The 20,918-nt window shown below is 40.6% G+C and overlaps 1 protein-coding gene across 2 annotated transcripts in view; it reads right to left on the bottom strand.

The window, feature by feature from the left end:
- Window positions 1-8,906: 8,906 nt before the first annotated feature.
- Window positions 8,907-20,918, bottom strand: part of LOC104963313 (disco-interacting protein 2 homolog A) — a 69,008-nt gene continuing 56,996 nt past the window's right edge. For both annotated transcript variants that reach the window (XM_010791888.1, XM_010791887.1), the window contains 15 exons: window positions 18,097-18,216; window positions 16,728-16,925; window positions 16,418-16,509; window positions 14,908-15,018; window positions 13,812-13,935; window positions 13,618-13,727; window positions 12,912-13,014; window positions 12,266-12,330; window positions 11,855-11,948; window positions 11,115-11,234; window positions 10,820-10,934; window positions 10,154-10,293; window positions 9,484-9,620; window positions 9,276-9,356; window positions 8,907-9,038 (listed from right to left, as the gene is read on the bottom strand). In XM_010791888.1, the coding sequence (XP_010790190.1) occupies window positions 8,907-9,038; window positions 9,276-9,356; window positions 9,484-9,620; window positions 10,154-10,293; window positions 10,820-10,934; window positions 11,115-11,234; window positions 11,855-11,948; window positions 12,266-12,330; window positions 12,912-13,014; window positions 13,618-13,727; window positions 13,812-13,935; window positions 14,908-15,018; window positions 16,418-16,509; window positions 16,728-16,925; window positions 18,097-18,216 (1,742 nt within the window). The remainder of the gene's footprint in view (window positions 9,039-9,275; window positions 9,357-9,483; window positions 9,621-10,153; window positions 10,294-10,819; window positions 10,935-11,114; window positions 11,235-11,854; window positions 11,949-12,265; window positions 12,331-12,911; window positions 13,015-13,617; window positions 13,728-13,811; window positions 13,936-14,907; window positions 15,019-16,417; window positions 16,510-16,727; window positions 16,926-18,096; window positions 18,217-20,918) is intronic.

The following is a 20,918-nucleotide window of genomic DNA, read 5'->3' on the forward strand; positions in this document are numbered from 1 at the left end:
GGGGGGGGGGGGGGGGGTTGCAGCCAGAAGCCGACCAGCCAAACTACGACAGTGAGGAAGTTGGTCAAACTCACAAAGACAGTGTGAGTACTTGAACATTCGGATTCATCTTATACGTTTTTTTGCAAGACTAACATGTTTTTGAGAATCTACTGTGGTACATTGGAAGCCTAAAAGTAGGTCATTTCTTTCTTTCAAATGTTTATCGGCTGTAACAAAAAAGGCACTCCAATGTTTGAAGATTTCTAAATGAGCAACATTTGTTTTGATTAAATGTCTATCGGTCTGCCATCCACCTCATTTTTCAGTACTGATTGTGGTTGTCAGACATTGATTCCTTCTGCTTAAAATGTTTCATTATTGCTGCTGTAGGACGAGTCACAATGCATTATGGGTCCCATCACTCTATTGTGAAGTTGTCCCTGAGGTCAAGGACAGACACAGAGACAATGAGACTCATCAAGAGATTTCCATGAATCCCAAACCAGCAGACTGAGAAACCAAAAAACTTAAGAGTGCGTTCATAACTTCTGTCAGACATTCTTTTTATGAACCTGATCAACAGGTTCGCTCTTCCAATAAAACTAATGAGGCAAATCTGTGCGTACTATTTGGTAACGAGGAGTTACTCCAACGTGTTCTTTCATTAAAACAAATAAGTGACTTCATTCACTGAATATCTTCTTGTGTGAAAGAAAAGGCACCAAAACAATACTTTATTCATTATATAAAGAAAAAAAATTGGTATTTTAATTAAACTAACAAAGTTGAAATATTGGGTTTGTCAAAAATAGGGGGACATTTTTTTAAATATTTCATATTCTTTCTTCTAATGCTGTGTGAATGGCACTTGTAAATGACTTTTATCATGGCAGAGTTCATGCCGTGCACTCATGGTATAATGTAAGCACAATACAAATATCCTGCTCAGAAAGCAATGGTTTGGTTCAGAGCCGGCTGGTAAGACTCGGTCGAAATGAATAGCGGTAAAGTTCAACCGTAGCTCATCAGGAAAAAGAAAACCAAGAGAAAATGTTTGGAGGCATTTTTAAAAACCATGCAAGAAAAACAAACGCACACACAGCTACAGACCACAGAGCAAAAAGCAACTCTTATCCTCCGGTTACCTGCTCAGCCAGTTTCCCTAACCTGTTGGACTGACAGGGCAGGACAGATAAAGATATTTATATACTTATATAAGTGGATACACATGCACACACACATGAACAAAATCACAGGGATACGGAGAAACAAATAGAAAAGGACATCAAAGTGCTACAGGAGGAAAAAAACGATGAACAGACGTAAACATTGACCGCCGCAGACTCTGGACCTCTCTCTTCCTCCTCCTCCTCCTCCTCATCATCATCCTCCTCCAGCTGCTTACCTGCAGACAGATGGCCACGTTCACCCTGCAGCCGAAGGTGGTGCTGACGGCGCGTGGCGAGAGCCCCAAGTCCTTGAAGATCTTGGAGAAGGACTGAGTGAGCGCGATGCGGGGCCGCTCCTCTGCGACCACCATGCACGTTCGCACACACGACAGGTTCACGTTCCTCAACTGGAGAGGGAAGAAATACAAGTTGGCTTATTAAAATCAAAAACATAATAATGAAGTATAAATTGTGTAAAATAGGATTAGGGTTAGCCAATATGTGTCTGTAATATATTTCTGTAGCTTATTGAGAGTGTGTATTGTATGTAGAGTATTCAATCTATTCAATATTTCTTCATATTGTGTATTATTTTGAATCCAGTGATTTATGTCCCTACTATTGTGAAATTGTATATAATTTCTTCGAATATACATTTTATTGTTGCTATATTTGTATCTTATTGTATTCTTTACTTGGTGTCACATTGTATTAAAAGTACAGTTTTGCTAATCATATCTCTTTAGAGACCTGACAAATTAAATACAGAACTAAATTAGTCAAATTAAATTAAAACCAAAGAGTACATAGGGGTTGTTTGAAATGCCAAATATCTACACATGTACACATGTATCTACTACTTAGACACACATATATATATTGTATCTTTTTAATATGTTTAACTTGTGTAATGCTTGACAACATTTCTGCTGTGATAAACTAATTTACCGATTTGGGATGAGTCAAATATCTATCTATCTATAACTTTTTTTATCAGACCACAGACATGCTTGGTAAAAGTATCCCAGTCACAAGTGCTGCAGGCAACAGCACCACCAGGAGGGGAATAATGAAAGAAAACCCTTCAAAATGGACACAACTCAACACCTGAAGAGACAAACTGACCCGCAGTGCTTCTGTCTGTGAGCCCAGGCCCTTGGTGCACATCTCCATGACTGAATATGAGCAGAAGGTGACGCGCACTTTGTACTGGCTGACTGCGGCCAGCCACAGAGACGCGTTGCTCTCCAGCTCCAGAGGAGGAACCAGGATCGACTGGTGGCCCGAGTACACGCTGAAACCAGAAACATACGTGCAGACAGAGGAATGAGGAAGGCGACAGAGACAAAAAATACATTCTGTGATTTGTTTAGAGCTGCTGTTTTACCTGCACAGGCACCAGAGAGCAAAGCCCAGGCCGCAGTACGGGTCCAGACAGATGGCGATCTGCCGCGACGGGTAGAGCTCACACTGCAGTTTGATGGAGCGACACAAGGCACTGGTGGCAGCGTGAGACATCTGGAGGAGAGGATGTGACACAAAGAGACACCAATGAAGCGTCAAAACTGAATCATTGAGTAAAATTCATCTTAAATACAACCACTTGAGCTTCGAGGGATCCATCATTTTACTGACGGACACCTGAGCAGTGTGTGGTTGCTTGATGAATGAACTTTTTAGGTAGGAATTGACTGTTTTAGTTCCAAGTTAGGTGGTTCAAGTTGAAAAAAGGAACCACATTCGCTCAGGTTTCCTTCCTCATTTTCACAGAGAGTCAGAAGTCAGATGACAGTAAGCTCACTTTCACTCAGGGACTATCGATTACAGTTAAATGACTCAAAAACGGTGCCATTTTCAATACCTCCATGCTCACTTACTCATATTACTGAAAGTTAGGCCATAAAAATAATAATACAAGTGTTGCTCCTTTTTATTTCTGATGTGTCATAAATTCATACCAGATGTTATAACTACACTGGGCCAAAAACACACATCCCTTTTGTGATTGGATTTGAGTGTTTAATATAAAACATTATATTAATATTTTTATGAAAATTCTGCAGTTTTTTTATTGAAAAGTTTAATTTATTTTCAATAAATCAATCTCATGTGACATAATGTCTGCAAATCAATGAAGATGTATTGTATTTAGTCCACCTTCTACACTGCAAAAAGGAATTTTAAGAAAGTAAAACAAACTTGTTTCTGGGAAACAATTCAAATGTTTTCGTCTAAAAAGTCAAATAATCTTGTTAAGAATGTTTTGCTTAAGAAAAGTATTCTTACTTTGAGGAAATATATCTTACTTTTTCTTATTACATTTTAATTTTAAGAAATAAACTATCAAACAACTTCTCAATTTAAGAATCTGATTAAATGACACCAATTTTACATTTCATATACATTTATTCATTGTCAAGAGCTGTCTATTCGCTATTCACATTGCCATTGAGACAACTGGAGACGTGTGGCGCAGTGGGCTATGCGTTGGTATTCGGATCAGGAGAGCACAGGTTCAAACCCCACTGCAGTCAGCATGTCGTTATGTCCCTGGGCAAGACGCTTCACCCCAAAATGCTCCTGTGGGGATTGTCCCTTACATATGATTATATAGTCATTATTCATTTGTTTTAAAGCAGGAGGCGCAAACGCTTGCCTCGGGGTGGGAGAAAAAGAGCCACAGCTGAGAATAAACAGAAGAGCAACCATGGCAACCATGCAAGGGAAGTCTTCTTCGGCTGCTTTTGTGGCAGACTACAGCGCCACTTACAGGCCTGGCATATGTACTACAGCGTCTCCAGCACTTTCGAGCGGCAATGGCCCAATTGTATGAAGCTGCAGCGTCGGAGACTGCACTCTCACGACCGCACTCCCACGACCCTAGTTGTTTTGCAACATCGCCGTACTTACCATAGACTGTATATATAAAGTAACATATTATATCTTATATTATTAATATATATATAATTCTGATGAAACGTTATTTAAGCGTCAATAAATGATTGTTAATCCCAGTGTGTTTAGTGTATAACATCACATGTCATTTCACGGTTTTCAAAACGTTAGCCACATGCTAATGCTAACCAGAAATGAAGACTTTTCAGAATAAAAGTGTTAAGTTAATAGTTAGTGTGAACTTCCGGGTTTTTCGGCATAAAACTGCTTTAAATTAAAACCCTGTATTTCATTTAGATTACGTCATATCAACATTGAAACATTGAGGTTTTGGGGTTTAAATTTGAGAGGTTTTGGGGTTTAGGTCTGGGAGGGAGGAAGGAAGATTAGGATTAGGTAAAAAGGTAGGGAGTGGTTAGGGTTAGGATGGGGGGAAGGGAAGGGTTAGATTGAAGGGAGGGAAGAGAACTGCTACCCGGGAGCTACTCGCTAGATGGCAGTGTCACGAAAAACTAGGGTCGTGGGAGTGCGGTTGTGAGAGTGCAGCCTCCGACGCTGCAGCTTCATGCTACTCCAATGGCCGGCCGTGGACCAACCTCTCATTCCCCTGATAGGTGGAGAATTGATCACTAAGCGGAGCACCCCTTTTGTGACGTAGAAAATAATTCAAATCTGGATCAGTCTGTATCAGATCCGTTGCAGCCCCGTTTTTACAGATTTGGGTATAGAGGAAAAGAGAGAGGGTTGTATTTTCTGACACTTGGTGAGTTCCCTGACACACCGGGGACACATACTGTATTCATGTATAAAAGACGTACAAGAGTGCATTTTGCATGATAGGTCCCCTTTAATTTAAGATTTACATTCTAAGTTTCTCTAAGTTTAAGACAAGGTCACTAATATTGTGTCAATTAAAGCCAATGACTCATATTGTAAGCTTTCTTTGCTCATTATAAATCTTAATTTAAGAAATACATTCTTAGTCAACTCAACCAAACCACTAATTTTACGTTATTCTTTCTTAAATAATTCAGGAATCATTGCTTGTAATAAGCTAAATGTGCTTACATTTTTTATTTTTGTCTAGTTTCAAGGCCCATTACGGTCTTTCAGTAGCTAGATTTTAATTCTAGTTTTAAGAATTCTAGCCAAGCAAATTTGGCTCACCCCATTGGCAGATTTGTTTGCTTGATACAGGAACATCTGACTTGATTCAACAATATTTTGCTTGTTTTTGGAAGGGCTGTTTTTGCAGTGTATTTTATATGCAGTGCTGGTACTTGAGTCTGTTACTTTAAAGTGGGGGTGTGCCAACCTTCATCTGCTGCAGTGAAAACACTCATTTTGGATAAGTTTCTCACACAACCCCATTCAAAAACTAAATCCAGATTGCTCAAACGACTCTTTCCAAATGTAACATACTTTGACGCCTGCTAAGATGCCTGTTGTTGACACACTGAAGTCCAGGTAGGCCAACATCTCTGGGGTCGGGGGCTTGTACATCTGGGGAGTCTTCTTCCTGGGCAGATCATCTGGAGGATGAACAGAAGGAGAGGTGAAATGTTTTTAAAAAAGAGTACTGAAATCACAGACCATTTTTTTCAAATCAAATATCTACACTCTGGTGGCAACATGAGCACATAAATTGTGTTGTATATGTATGAATAATTCACCTGTGTCCAACACCATGGGCCAGCTCTTGATGTCCACGGCAGCCGCAGCCTCTTTGGATTTCAGCAACTTCATTATTGCTTGACTGGTTAGGATACACACCGATTTACTGACCTTTAACACAGAGATACAACAGTATTACTACTTACTATTCACATAATTTAAGCCCCAAAATGGAGCAGGGCTGACTTTGTATATAATTCAGTTTATTTCATGTTTCAATAGCCATACATTCACCAGGTTTAATGATTGTAATTTGCAGGATGTGATCCTTCATTCAACATGTAGAGGTTTCCTTGTGCAAGATGCTTAACCTTAAATGTGTCGTGAAGGCATGGCCATATGGTAACAAAGTGTATGTAAGTTGTTTTGGATAAAATGACTTGTAATGGATTAAGTAAGCATTTTGATACAGGTTGAACGACTCTCTGTTACCTCAACAATCATCTTGACGGTTGGCAGGGTGGTCGCCAGGTTCTGGGGGTGGGGGGGTCTGACAGTGACTGGCACACAGCCAGCGTACAGGCAGCCATAGAAAGTGGCAATCAGGTCGATTCCTGCAGAGTTATGTTAATACTTAGAAAACGGATTTCCAAATGTTATACCTAGTAGTTGATCAAAGCTTTACAATTATACTGAGAACTTTATTGAGTCTTTTCTGTTGTGGTTTTGATTCATAGACAGACTCAAACAGTGAAGAAAAGACAGGGCCCAGCTTAAGAACAGTACTCAAAGGAAAAGCAGCATAGTAGCAGTAGCAGCTCTTACCTGGGGGGTAGACGAGTGCTACATGATCTCCAGTGTTGAGGCGTCCCATCAGCGCTGTGGCCACCCGCTCTGCCCGCTTGTGCAGCTGCAGACAGGTCGCTGTGCTCGCCACCGTGCCCTGAAGAGAACACAAGAAACATGCATTTCACACACTCAATGAACAGATATTAAAGTTGTAATTCTCAAGATGATGAATCAACAAGCAGAGATTTTAGTTTGAAAAAAAAGTTTTCTTCTGCGCGTGATGCAAACCAATATGTTAGACTTCATTAATTATCAAACTCAAGCTTTCAAACTCTGATCAACAAGCCCCTCCCATTTTACTCCACACTTGTATTAGGACTACTGTTTATATTTTTTTGTTTTCTTTGTATTGTTTCTGTTCTGATTTTATGTAAAGCATCTTTGAAAATTAGGAAAAGCGCTATACAAATCCCATGTATTATTATTAATAAATATTATCATTATTTTTTGGAAAATGACATCACTGCAATAAAGTGCCATGATTCATCAGTCATTCAAAAACCTTAATCCGCCAAAACAGATGTTTCTAATGTTTTATCAGTGAACAGTTTCTAAGTGTATTTACAAGAAATGAACAGTAATTGCGATGGTAAAACTAAGTTTTATATACATGATGAAAAGGGCAGTACCTTAGCATTGAGAACTAGGAACAGAGGATGGTCTGGAGTGGCCTGAGCTCTCCATTGCAGCACGTCCTGTATGTACAGGAACTAAAGGGGAGAGAGACACAACAGTTTAACTCCAGAGAAATGAGACAGAATACTGACAGACAGAAACTGAGACCATGATGAATCTCTGCACAAACAATGTAGAATTAATGGAGCATGGTGGCACAGTGTGGGTTTTTGTAATGAAAGGATGACAGACGTGATGGGCTACAGTATATGTGATAAGGAAGAGTAATGGATGTAATACATGCTGGAAGGGAAATCTAAATGATGCTACAGTTGTTTTATCAGATAGCTCCAGCAGCGGGAAGTCCTCTCCATCAGCTGTTTGTGTTTCAGATTCCTCGACCTCCTGTATGGATGCTCACCTGTGTGTGTGTGCAGGTGATGAGAGGATGAAATGAGGATGACTACCTTACGTGCCTGGTCATTGTCCTCCAGTTGGCCCACGTCTCTCCCACAGGCCTGTGCTATCCTCTTGCCTGCCACCAGGTTACCCACTATCATAGAAGCAGGACCGACCTCTGTCCAACACAACACATTCAGGGAGGTCAGCTCTCACAGTCAATAGGACATAAATATGAACACCAAGAAATGTAAATCAATTTATGAGATGCATGCTGGACAATCTACCTGGCTGTTTTTGTCTTGGCTTGGGCAGGTTGGTGACACATGTGTGAGGACACATGAGGACGTTGCAGGGGTGCAGGGCGCCCTCCAGGAAGCGCTGTTTGGTCTCAGATATGTGGATGCCCCCCAGCGGAGCCTTGGGAAGCGTGTTGGCCGGCACCAGAGCCAAGCAGTACACCCCCACCTGGTGGATGCTGTCTATGGCCTGGAAACAGACAGGAAATACACGAAAAGTCAAGTTTTAGCTTCAGTGAACACCTTAGGGGATGTTATTCTTGTTTTTAGATTTGAGATTTTCTCTATATATGTGTACATAGTAGTCAAATGTTTTGTTCAGCTTTGTTGTCCATGTTTTTAACCGTACTGTATATCTATATCAATTTCTTGTTTGTGTACACATTGAATTGGTCATTGCAGCTGATTCTATGCCATTTTATTTTATATGCTTGTGTGGATTAGAAAATAAACCTACAACTGGGACATAAAGTGACCATAACATTGGACGTGTAGTTTTCGTCCACATCAACTAAGACCACTTTACATTTGTAATGCCAATTTTCCGAAGCTTGCTTTAAGGACATACTGTTTTTGTATCTTTATGTTGCAAATCAATAGCAGCCTTGACCACCATTTTTACGACATTCAAAGTGTATTCACTGTCACACAGTATCTCAAGGATTTGTCATCTATTTATATATATAAACAAAATATGATATACTTGAAGGAAGAAAATGTAAACCTTGCAACATGCTGTAAAACCACTTAGTAAGGAGTAATATTAACTAATTAGACCTGATTTGCTTTTATTCAAGTAAAACATGTGAAGCCACAGGTATAGTCCTTCAGTAATCTGTGTCTATCTGATAATAAGAGGTCAAAAAGAGCAGAGTTGGCACCTGAAGGACTCGGCTCATCCACTGGAAGCTGTCTTCTTCAGAGGCGTCCGGCCGCTGCTCCGCGACAACAACGATCCTCTCGTCATGCAGCACGGACACAGAGAACACTGCTATCCTGGAACACAGCATAGAAAAGAACACTGTTACGGCTGTCTTTAGATAGAAGACACATCTGTTGGGAAATGTAGGGTTTGCTTCCTCTTTTACCTTCCCCTGTACACAAACTTCATGGGCTCCACTGCCAGGGCTGTGGCCACCACATCATCTGCATTGTGTCTCCGCCCACTGACCACCATCAGCCCATCCATCTTCCCCACAATAAACACAAGGCTGTCCTGGTGGGAAACGCAAAAGACATAGCATTTATATGGGGATCTTGATTATTTACCTTAATCTAAAGTACAGTGTGTATTCATCCAGTGACTTCAGAATTCCTTTTTTGAGTGAACTAACCCTTTGAACTAACCCTTTACCTAATTGATGATGGGGATGTATAACAAATTAGGTCTATTTGAGTTATAGGCAGACCTATCCGTAAGTAGCATTTGCTGCCAAAAATAAATCATACTAACCGGCCCCACAAAGCCCAGCAGTGACGTTCTGGTAAAGGGTCTGTCGCTGATGGGAATCCCAGACGATGTAACTGGGATGGTCTGTAAAAAGAAACAATACAGTTCAAACATATCCGCGTATGAAGTATAAAAAATGTGGAAGGAGGAAGTGCATTTAAGCATTTAGACTGTGGGTTTATTTGAACAGTTCCATAAATAGGACACTAACCTCAAAGATGTTCTTGGTCATGCCCGGCAGGCCGTAGTAAGCTACGCCCGTGCAGCCGGAGCTCATGCAGATCTCTCCCACCTCGTCAGTCTGACAGAGATAGGGTGTCCCCTCCACCCGCACCACACACACCAGAGCTGGAGACAGGGAAGGATGATAGGGTGGGGCATTAGGAGCAATAGATATCATTTAAAGTAGATTCCTATTTGGATAGCTTAATTCTTAACCTCTGGGAAAACGTTATTTGGTTTTAAGTTAATCATTAGGTAAAGTTTATTCCAGCAAATCATTTTATTTATTTTTTAAATAATTGCTTTATTATGGTCAGAGAGTTCCTTTAATACTGTTTTAATGTTGTATTATATTATAAATAATAAGCATTTGCCTAATGTTTTTACATAAACACCTTGATAACATCAGCTGGTACATACCAACAGATGCAGAAGAAACCATCAAACAAGATCATTTAATAATTTCAATGTCAACATTGACATAGTGGAAGTGAGAACCCTTCTGTGTCTTTTTTTTTTTAATATCCTAACACGTCTTATCTGATTGCCTCCATTTTCCGGGGACACACAGTGATGTGAATTCAAAATTATCTTTTCATCTTCAGAATCTTCCTCGGCAACAGCACCAAAATGTTAATAAGCAGCGCAGTGTATCATACCTCCGGGCATGACCTGTCCCACATCCTGCACTGTGAGGACAGAGAGCTTCTCCTCTGTGTCCACACGGATCACACTGTGGCTCAGCCCCCCCATAGACAGCACCGCCTTTCCTGGAGGAGGAACACCCATTTCTGGAGGTCTGCAGAGAGTAGACAAAATCACAGTTACACTCCTTATTACTAAACACAGTGACACACATAGGAGGATATGGAATTAAAGAGATCTGTAACGATCATTTCCTGATCATGCCAGTTCTATCTTAGTTAATGAAATACAGCTCTGCCTTAGTACTTTGTCTCTATTGCAGAAGTACTGAGACCTTAAAAAGAGGTGAATGGTTTTGGTAGAATATGACGACTATGTAAAACTGGTAGACACTCTCAAATATTTATCAAAAAGGTTTTTCTCTTTCACATACATAACCTTTTTGAAACATATTTTTTAAGTCAAGCTCTCATCCTGATCAGCCAAGAGCTGAGACATCCTATCCATTTTTTTTAAACAATATGTTTATACATTTTTCCGACATCCTATCCTTACAGGCAGTACAAATCTTCCTCCTTTGCTTGGAGTATCCAGCTAATCTCATACTGTGGTGTGATTGTATAACACAGTAAGTGGTGGTGGTTTTCCTTTTCTTATAGAGTGCAGTAATAGCAGCTCACCTGCGGATGGCGACAGTCATGGCTTCTGAAGAGCTGGCACATGGACAGATCACCTCAGGTCGCAGCCCACGTGCCTGAAACACGTTGAGGAAGGCGTCGCAGGAGGAGATAGACCCTGTGATGACACACACACACACGCACACACACACACACACACACATACATACAGTAGATATTCAGAGCCAGTCGCACAGATATACAGGCAAACACACACCAACCAATCAGTGATAATCTTTTATGGCTTCAGGCTGTCGACAGAGATATTTTATAAATGAGAACCTGCAGATGGACTCACATGGGTTAGCTCCGTCAGCTACGATTAGCATGCGCAGCGAGCTCAGGCTGATGTCTCTCTGATCTCTCTGGGCCAGCAGGGACCAGTGCATGTCCCTCGACTTCACCACTGCAACCCGCGCTGTGCAAGGGGACACAAAGACAAAGGTTCACAATAGAGTCATCCAATCAAAATGTCTGTCAACAAGCTTGAGAGCCAATCACAGATCACAAAATCTGACAGCAAATAGCAGAGTGGATTGAGTCGGTTGCCAACAGGTGACTCAGCGAAGCTTGGACTAGAAAGTAGATGTATTTTATTCAACTCAGCCTCCTGTCCTCGACCTCCACTGGGCTAACACAATCAATGAGTCTAACAAACGGCTGCTTCCATCCATCCTCCACTGCCAAATGCCTTGTGCAAATCAGAACTGTTAGGAGAAATAAGCTCTTTATGGACGCCAGCTTTAATCTCACGCAGATACTAACATTAACTTATTGATGGGTAAGCTGCCAGCTACCAAAGAGTTTTTCTCTGACATTTCTCATAAAAAACCTGTTAAGATGTATGTGCTAAGTAAGATACAATGCACTACAATAGGTGGCAGAACGTTCTCTACTGAATGCAACACATACATGGCTTTACCCTTCAATTAGATACAATTAGGTAACAGTTTATCCTATATTAAATCCATGTTTATAGGGCTAAGATGCAGCAGAAAAGGGGAAAAGGGACAAATGTCAACAAGTATGGACCCTCACCTTTGTATATGTGGACCTTCTGTATCCAGGAGAGTGGGTTGACTTTCATCAGGGAGTAAGGAATGCTGATCACGTGCATCCGATTCATGACACTCTGCCATGAAAACAGACAAGCGTCGCATAATAATCAAAATATGTCAGAAGTTAACTTTATCACATGATTAATGTAATTCGTTCATAAGATAAATGTAATAAGATTCCACTGCATGTTTGAAACCAGGCTGAATTGGGTATGCATGAACATTTTTAAAGGTTTTAAACTCTTTTGTTATGGGACAAAACTTTCCTCATCAGGAAGTTATTAGTTGTAATGTTTATAGGAAAAATGGCAGTGAGATAAATCCAATTTTGATATCAGCAATCTGAGCACGGATGTATATTTTCGATTATTTAACCCTTAAAACCACTCACAGTAAGAACACCATGCCATAATCCTCCTTCTCTCTTGAAGTCCAGGACGTTGGTTATGGTCTCGGCTGCAAATCACAAAGGAGATTTTGCCAATATTAGCGTTTGAGACATTTAATCTAACATTCATTTTCTTCCCTAGTGCAATCACACATGATTCCATTACTTTTACACAAACAAACAAGCTTAATAAAAGATGAATAAATCCTGATTTTAGCACTTTTGGATTTGTTGAAGCACCAAACTAAGTTACAGAAAACTGGTGCAGTTATTTAAGGAAAAACTGGGACACCAGAGGAGAGGAAGTGCCTTACATTCTCAGAGCAGCTGCATTTATTAAACTAGACTGTAGTTACCCTCTGATTGGATCTGTAATACTATAACATCATAGATTATCCTATGAATGTTCTCTGTGTTATCTAACCTGGGTTATAAATAACAACATAGCACTTCCTTGAATGAATACTTTTTTGGTGCCACAGATTTTTCATTGCTAAATCTGGATATGGTGTCTGTTCTTCTGTTCTGTGTCTTGCCGAGCTGAAGTAATGCTCTTCTCCATGTCAGGAGAATGAATAAATGATGGAGAAAAACGCAGGGTGAAAGGAAGTATGGGTACTTGAGAGGTAATTGGATGTGTCCTCCTCACCTTCAGTGTAGCCGCAGGCCTGTGTGAGGGCGTGACAGTGAGCCAGCATAGCTGCATTTGACACTGTGATCCCCATGGTGCTTCCCTCCTTGCTGGTTTTATACTGGATGTTAGAAACAGGGAACAGCCAACAGCTAAAATCAGTGATTTGTACCTAAAACTATCTTAACCCTTAGATGCACGAGTGACTGGACCCTACACTCTTCCATAAGTGGGTCAAAAACGACCCGTATTAGAATAATGTGTTTTTATGGCATTTTTGTCATTTTGGTTAAGAAAAATAACTTGTATAATATTTAGTATTATATTTAGGTTCACACTAGAAATATTTTATATTTAATTGTTCACTACTTAGAATTTTACAATTTTTACATTTCTAAAAAAATTCCATAGAAAATGCATGCGGGTCATTTTTGACCCACTTATGGAAGCTTGGGGTAGTGATACAAAAACTACAATTTCTTAGAATGTATAAAATGTAAAGTAAACATTTGAATGGCATGATATCCAAAACATGTTTTTTGAGGAATAGCTGGAATATGAAATGATAAAAAAAAAATGTAATTACAAAGATACTCTAAGAAAACCACCTCACCGGGTCAAAAAAGACCCACTTATGCATCTAAGGGTTAAAAAACATAGAATATGCATACAACGTCATACATCTTAACTAGCTTTATTGGTCAAATCAGTAAACTACACTTACCTCTATGTAGGCTATGTCATTACTGGCTTCCCGTATTGGAGGATGCCAGTCTTTCGGAGGCTTCACAACATGTTTTCCATCCGTCACAAACCAGAGCAACCGAGGCCATCCTGCAGAGCGGGAGACATAAAGTCAGTTCAAACTGAAGGTAAATATACAGAGTGTCAAAAATAAAAAGATGAATCAGATTTTACCTTTGAAAGTGGCAACCTCCCCTGTCTGTGCTTTTGGCAAGCCTTTCTGACAAGCATCAGTGGTCAGAGCCAACGTGACGCCACAGCTGCCTAACAGAAAGCCGATCTGTTGACTTCCTGCATCCTATAATTCAAATAAGGATGAAAAGCTGAAGTTCACACTGGCTGAAACTTTGGTAAACAGTGTCAGTTACACAACAATCAACTATTGAGAAACAATTCAGAACATGTCAACTTTGAGAAGGAGGAGCTCATGTGGGAATTGTAACAAGGAGCTTAAGAAGGACAACGAACGAAGAAACTTCAGAGCGTGGTACATCAAAGAAGCAGCAGGTCAGAAAGCAGAGTGACGGCCAATCACTATTAAAAAGTGTACTGCGGAGCATCAAAGCCCAATCGTTGCGGGAAAGAAGCCGGCGATCAGACACACACTCAATCATATTTGATCGGCTGTGCAAATTAGCTGACAGCTAAACTTGGCAGAGCAAAGCATACTGTGCAGAAAAGCAAGAACAAATGTAAGATGGAGAGAGTGGGAGCAGGGAAAACACACAGAAAAAGAAAGAAGGATTAAAAGAGTGAGGTTGGAAAAATGTGAGTTGGCAGAGTGAGCTAGGGAGGGGTGAGAACAATTGGCCTGTGATCTAATGTTTTGACTGGCATTACACATAATTTCACCTCACTCAAATCTCATTAATTACAGCACAGCGTCTTCCAACAGCGTACTCATGAAGGCCAAATAAGAACAGGCATTAGTATTCAGCCTGTGTAACGAGTGGCAGGATTTGGTTCATTTTCAGTTGATGGACGGGTTTGAAACTGCAATGCATCACCAGAACATAATTAGAACAATTAAAGGTAATGCCGCTGGGGTTGTGATTATGCAACTCATTACTAAAAAGGCATTTGGTTTTTGGGGAGAGACAGATATTCTGGGATATTAGAATAAATCAGCAACAACTGTGCATATCCTTTGAATGACTCATTTAGAGGGCTAAATGACCAGCAGGGGTCACTAATGCTCTTCCCTGGTTATGTAGAGCAGCACATGTTTTTTAAAGTTGACACATTCCCAGGACATTTTATTTGCTTTTACCTTTCTGGTCAGCGGCACTTCGATAGGCACAGGTACCAACTCTGCTAGGATACATCCGTAGAAGGCCACCATGAACATCACAGGGTCGTTGTTGGGGAAAACCAGTGCAACCTACAGACGCATCACAGACAGGAGATGTTATGGTACCATGTTATGCAGTTTGTGTTTAATTTAAAGTACAGTTGCAAGAAAAAGTATGTGAACCCTTTGGAACTACCTGGATTTCTGCATAAATTGGTCATAAAATGTGCTCTGATCTTCATCTAAGTCACAACAATAGACAAACACAGTCTGCTTAAGCTAAAACCACACAAACAATTATATGTTTTTATTGAACACACCATGTAAACATTCACAGTGCAGGGTGGAAAAAGTATGTGAACCCTTGGATTTAATAACTGGTTGACCCTCCTGGCAGCAATAACCTCAACCAAACGTTTCCTATAGTTGCATATCAGACCTGCACAACGGTCAGGAGGAATTTTGGACCATTCCTCTTTACAAAACTGTTTCAGTTCAGCAATATTCTTGGGATGTCTGGTGTGAATCGCTCTCTTGAGGTCATGCCACAGCATCTCAATTGGGTTGAGGTCAGGACTCTGACTGGGCCACTCCAGAAGGCGTATTTTCTTCTGTTGAAGCCATTCTGTTGTTGATTTACTTCTGTGCTTTGGGTCGTTGTCCTGTTGCATCACCCATCTTCTGTTGAGCTTCAATTGGTGGACAGATGGCCTTAAGTTCTCCAGCAAAATGTCTTGATAAACTTGAGAATTCATTTTTCCGTCGATGATGGCAATCTGTCCAGGCCCTGAGGCAGCAAAGCAGCCCCAAACCATGATGCTCCCTCCACCATACTTCACAGTTGGGATGAGGTTTTGATGTTGGTGTGCTGTGCCTTTTTTTCTCCACACATAGCGTTGTGTGTTCCTTCCAAACAACTCAACTTTGGTTTCATCTGTCCACAGAATATTTTGCCAGTAGTGCTGTGGAACATCCAGGTGCTCTTTTGCAAACTTCAAACGTGCAGATCAGAACACATTATATGACCAACTTATGCAGAAATCCAGGTAATTCCAAAGGGTTCACATACTTTTTCTTGCAACTGTATGTAAGGAAAGGGGCATAGTGTGTAGTGTAAATTATTAACAAGATGTGAAATCAACAGTTGATTCCCCTCACAAGAATCAAGTTGTAGTATTGTTTAATGTAAAGACATAAAAACGAATTAGAACTCATTCGATGGAAATTGAGCAGTGACACGCAGTCCTCTGCAAGGGAGCAATCAAAAACATAAAGATTCCAAGTAGGCTGACTAGATCATAATATGTTCGTGGCTTAATGACTAGCCATCAACATTTACTAATTTGTATTATTAATAATAATACTCAAAGGAAATACAGTTGCTGAAAATCATTTTACGAGCCTCAGCCAAATGCTTTAAATTGCAATGAAATATACAGTATAACATTCCACCTTCCAGCATTGAGCAACATTTTACATCATGACTCACTCTGTCTCCTGGCATGAGCAAAGGCTCATTTCTGGTGCTCAGCTTGTTGAGAAGCGTGTAGGCCAGCTTCTGACTTCTGGTCCATAGTTTACCTACACAGGTGAATACAGTGTCAAATATTTAAGTTCATTTAACAACCCCGGGACCCACACAAAAACATACACAATAGCTGAGAATGATTACAAAATAATGTATGTAGATACAGACGCATCCTTGTCCATTATTTGTGTGAATAAAAACTCACACAGACAGATGTCAACATGGGATAATATAGTAGATTCTGAGCCCATCACTCACAGGTTATACCTACCATAGGTGAGCGTGTAGACGGGCTTGCCAGCATTGTCGAGTGCTGTAAGACAGGGGCTCTTGGGATGAGTGGTGCCCCATCGCTGTAAGGCTGCTGGTAAGGAGGGAGGCCAGTTGTTTACCACCTCCAGAGGCTCTCCTTCCAGGGGACTCATGAGCTGGCCTTCTGGTCTCGGCTGGTTGGGATCTGATTGCTGGACTGCAATGGAAGCAAGAGAAAAAGGGGCATCGGTGTGAGGGTGGTTCAATGTATTTGTTACATTACATTACAAATAAAAAGTAAAAGTGTTCTTCCTAAATTCAAGATAAATTGAATTGAGTAACTGAGAAAAAAAGTTTATTTCGTAGGTGATGTATTCCTTGAAGGGTAATAAAACGAGTATCGGGATTGAATGACAGCGACATGGAACGATGGGAGAAGAAAGCTGGAGGATTAAAATTGAGCTGAGATCTGTTCTTATCTGTCTTAGCTGCCTTAGATTCCAAATCCTGAAAAACGTAGAGAAACCTTTGCCTTTCAATAAGCCGTAACTCCCTTCATCCTTTACCTTCCCTCTCTTCATGCGACCAGCAACCTACTCACTTTTGATCTCTCCATCACTATCCTCGCTCTTAACGCTCTGGTAAGTGGAATTCAGAACTGCTTAACTGAGCTGGCAAACACCTCAATCAGGTACAGATAGTGTTAGGCCTGCCAACATTTCTGCTCTCTTTTTTTCTGCTCGCATCAAGCAGACCACCGAGTCTTGCCATGCCACAGTCCCTGTGCCAACATCAGGAAGGCTATACAATCACCTGCTGTTGCATTACTATTCCTGTCGCTTATTCATTTTTACAGTGTTTACTCAGCCTGGCAGAGTACCACCCAAAACCCATTTGGGCTTGCTGGAATGGAGGAAATGGTGAGAGAGGGCACATCCGGGTTGTGTGTGTGTGTGTGTGTGTGTGTGTGTGTGTGTGTGTGTGTGTGTGTGTGTGTGTGTGTGTGTGTGTGTGTTACCTAACCACTCCCTTAGCACACCTGGTGGTCTCAGCTTCACCCTTGACAAAATAACAACCACAGACCTAAAAGTGTATCTTAACTGTTTATTTAACAGGCGTGATTTGGACAATATCATATTTCTATCTTGGCTGCAACAAGAAATAAATTACATTATTAAAGCAGGAAAACACCACTGACAGCTACAAATAAATTAGACAACATCTTTAAGCCCGTGTGGCTGTCTAACTCAAGAGTGTTTTGATCAAATGCAGCTTTTAACTGCTGAAGTCCAGATCAGTATGCCGATCACACCACAGAAAGATGGGTGCTATATTTCATGATTTATTGATTTAATAGAAGTAATGTAATTGCTTTCAGGCCGGCTTACCATCCAAAAGCTCCTCAAAGTCGTCGACAAAGAACTCTCGCAGCGGCGGTCGTTTTGGTCTCTTCAGAGTGTTGAGCAGCTGCTGGATTTTGGAGGAGACGCGACTGTTGACTGGAACACCTACACAATTAGATTGGAGAGGAATAAAAGAAAAGTGTAGGGGGGAATAAACATAGCGAGAAAAGGATATGGAGAGAAATGCAGACATGAAGAGGAGTGGAAATAGATAGAAAAGATATATTGATTGATGGATGGATAAAGTGTGGGAAAGGAAATGGATGAGGGAAGACAGAAAAAGAAAAGAGAAAAGTTCAGTGATGTGCTCTGATGTGACATACAGGACCACCAGCTGTCACTCACATCGTACCAAGACAACAAAACAGTGGACCTCGAGGTTCTCTACAGTCACCTGGAGGTCAAAGGTTACAGTCTTTCAGTCTCGATACTTTCTAGAATCACAGACAAAACTCACAGGCGATAAATCACAAAGTAAGGCGCCTCCTAGCCTGCTGCCTAGCAACGAAGATGTCCTCCTTGCAGTAAGTGACTCATGAGGTGTCTCTAAAGGTGTGTGTTTCAAATCGCTCTATAAAATTCTTAATGTGGGAGGCTAAATCCAACTTTAGTAGAATTGAAAGAAATTATTCAATCCAAGTATGTGGTTAATTACTTATTAAATAGAATAACTTTCCTTGTGAAGGTGAAAAGTGCTGTTTTCAGGCTTTTTAATTATCAACATTTCTCAGTTTTATATTATACATATAGAAATTGTATTTATTGCGATACTGATGTTAAAGTGAATATATCTATGGGGATATAGACTGACCAACAAGCGATGTAAAGACAACACCTTGGAACGGACCAGATCAAACGATTAATCAAAAATAATAATCAGCAGATTAACCGAAAATTAAAGTAATTTTTGGATGCAGCCCTTAACTTTACCCCAGTTTTATCAAAATATGCAAGTTATTTGATGAGTAGGTTCAAACTGCTGAACCACAACATAAATGCAACACTGAGTCAAAAGCAATAATCGCAGAGACATGGAGCTTTATAAAGACATAAAAACCTAATAAATAAGCAGGACAGCAGCGAAACAACACACGAGGCAGTGTTCTGTTAGATTTCCTTCACATTTTTAGACATGGACGTGCAACCTATAGTCATCACTGAACATAATTTCCTCCATCTGAATTCATACTTAGTTTGGGAGAGGTGGTCTGTCAGACATTCCAGACAGCCACAGGAGACGAAGGCTACAGCTGCATGCAGCGTGCCTGATCTATCTTACAATAATAAGCCTGGCTCAGACACACTCTGCCTCCTCATGCAGGGACAGATGTACTGGGAATAGACATGTGGGGGGTCAGGTCTGCACCTGATGGGCCAATTAGAAAGCCCCAGACACACAGGACAACATCTGAGGGCCCTGAACCCCACCCACTCAGGTGCCATGATCGTTAATATAACAGCCAACCAGGAACCTCTTATGATGATGACTACATTTAAAATATCATCATTTATCCATCCACAACATTAAATTACTAAAGCAAGCACTGGCCTTTGGAAAAAATGACACACCACTTCTTTGCATAAAAAAGCAAGAATGGCCTTATTCTACCTTTTCTTTTGTTTACAAATCCCATGGAAAGACCCAAACCAACAATGGTTGGTCCATGTTTAAATATTTTACAACCTCCTCACCCTGAATTTGGCTGTAAGCCACAAGCTCATTTGTTCCTACTGATGTTGCAATTATGTAAAAACAGTTGACAATTTATTCTTTCATTGTCACTAAGTCATTAACTAACACAGCAGGGCATTTGTTGGGGACTGTTTTCAGCCATGGATTAATAAACATTTGGTGCTACTGAGAATTAACAGCAAAAGCAAGTATTTATATCATAATGAAGGAACTTGTCACCCAGCGCTTGTTCTGTGTTTTTCCTAGTTTTTGCCCAACATTGAAGGCAAAGCTGAATATCATACTTTTCATACAAAGACAATACTTGAGACTTGGATAAGTGGTTTGTTTTGGACAAACATGCTCCAGCAAGAAAACCACACTTATAGTGCCACTTTCTAAATCCAGATGGACCCAAAGTTACTGTGTGGTATGTTTTCCACACCCAACTATTTGTTAAAATGGCAACAGTGCTAGACGGCTGCCATCAAAGAACCCACCCTGTGGCTACAGGCTAATAGGCTTGTGTCACAGTAGTGAGAATCAGAAACTGACTGAAGTGTAAGTGTGAGCGCAGAAACCAGTGTGTCAACATGCTAATTATTCACAACTCTGAATAGTTACATTTGGCATGGATAAGGCCTCTTCACAGTCTGCTTTATCATTACCAATTTTAAGAGCATAGACTTGTAGATGCTATCAATGCTAAAGCATCACACACTTTATTACACAAACAATCATAAGACTGTAGCTCTACATATATTTTGGGAAACACACGTTTAGACAAGTGTTAGACCTCACAATGGAAGCGAAGGCAGGAACACACACAGACATACATGCGCACACACAGCAGAGTGCACATATAGAAGACTGCCATAGAGTTAGAAGAACTGTTATAAATACCATCCATTAAAGTGAGGGATCCTTCACTTCGCCACTCACAGCCTGGAGGAGAGACACATCAGGATGTCAACGAAACAGTCCTGCTAACTTTGTGTGTGAGTGTGCGATAGAGAAATCAACCAACTGCCAGACGTAAGTGAGAGCAGGCTTATAAGACTCTAAGACAAATATTGTTGTTGTTGTTGTTGTTGCACCAGAACAACAAATACGATTTATTTATTCATATGATGTG

Source organism: Notothenia coriiceps, unplaced genomic scaffold, assembly GCF_000735185.1.
Source record: "Notothenia coriiceps isolate Sejong01 unplaced genomic scaffold, NC01 NC01_scaffold00035949, whole genome shotgun sequence".
NCBI lineage: Eukaryota > Metazoa > Chordata > Actinopteri > Perciformes > Nototheniidae > Notothenia > Notothenia coriiceps.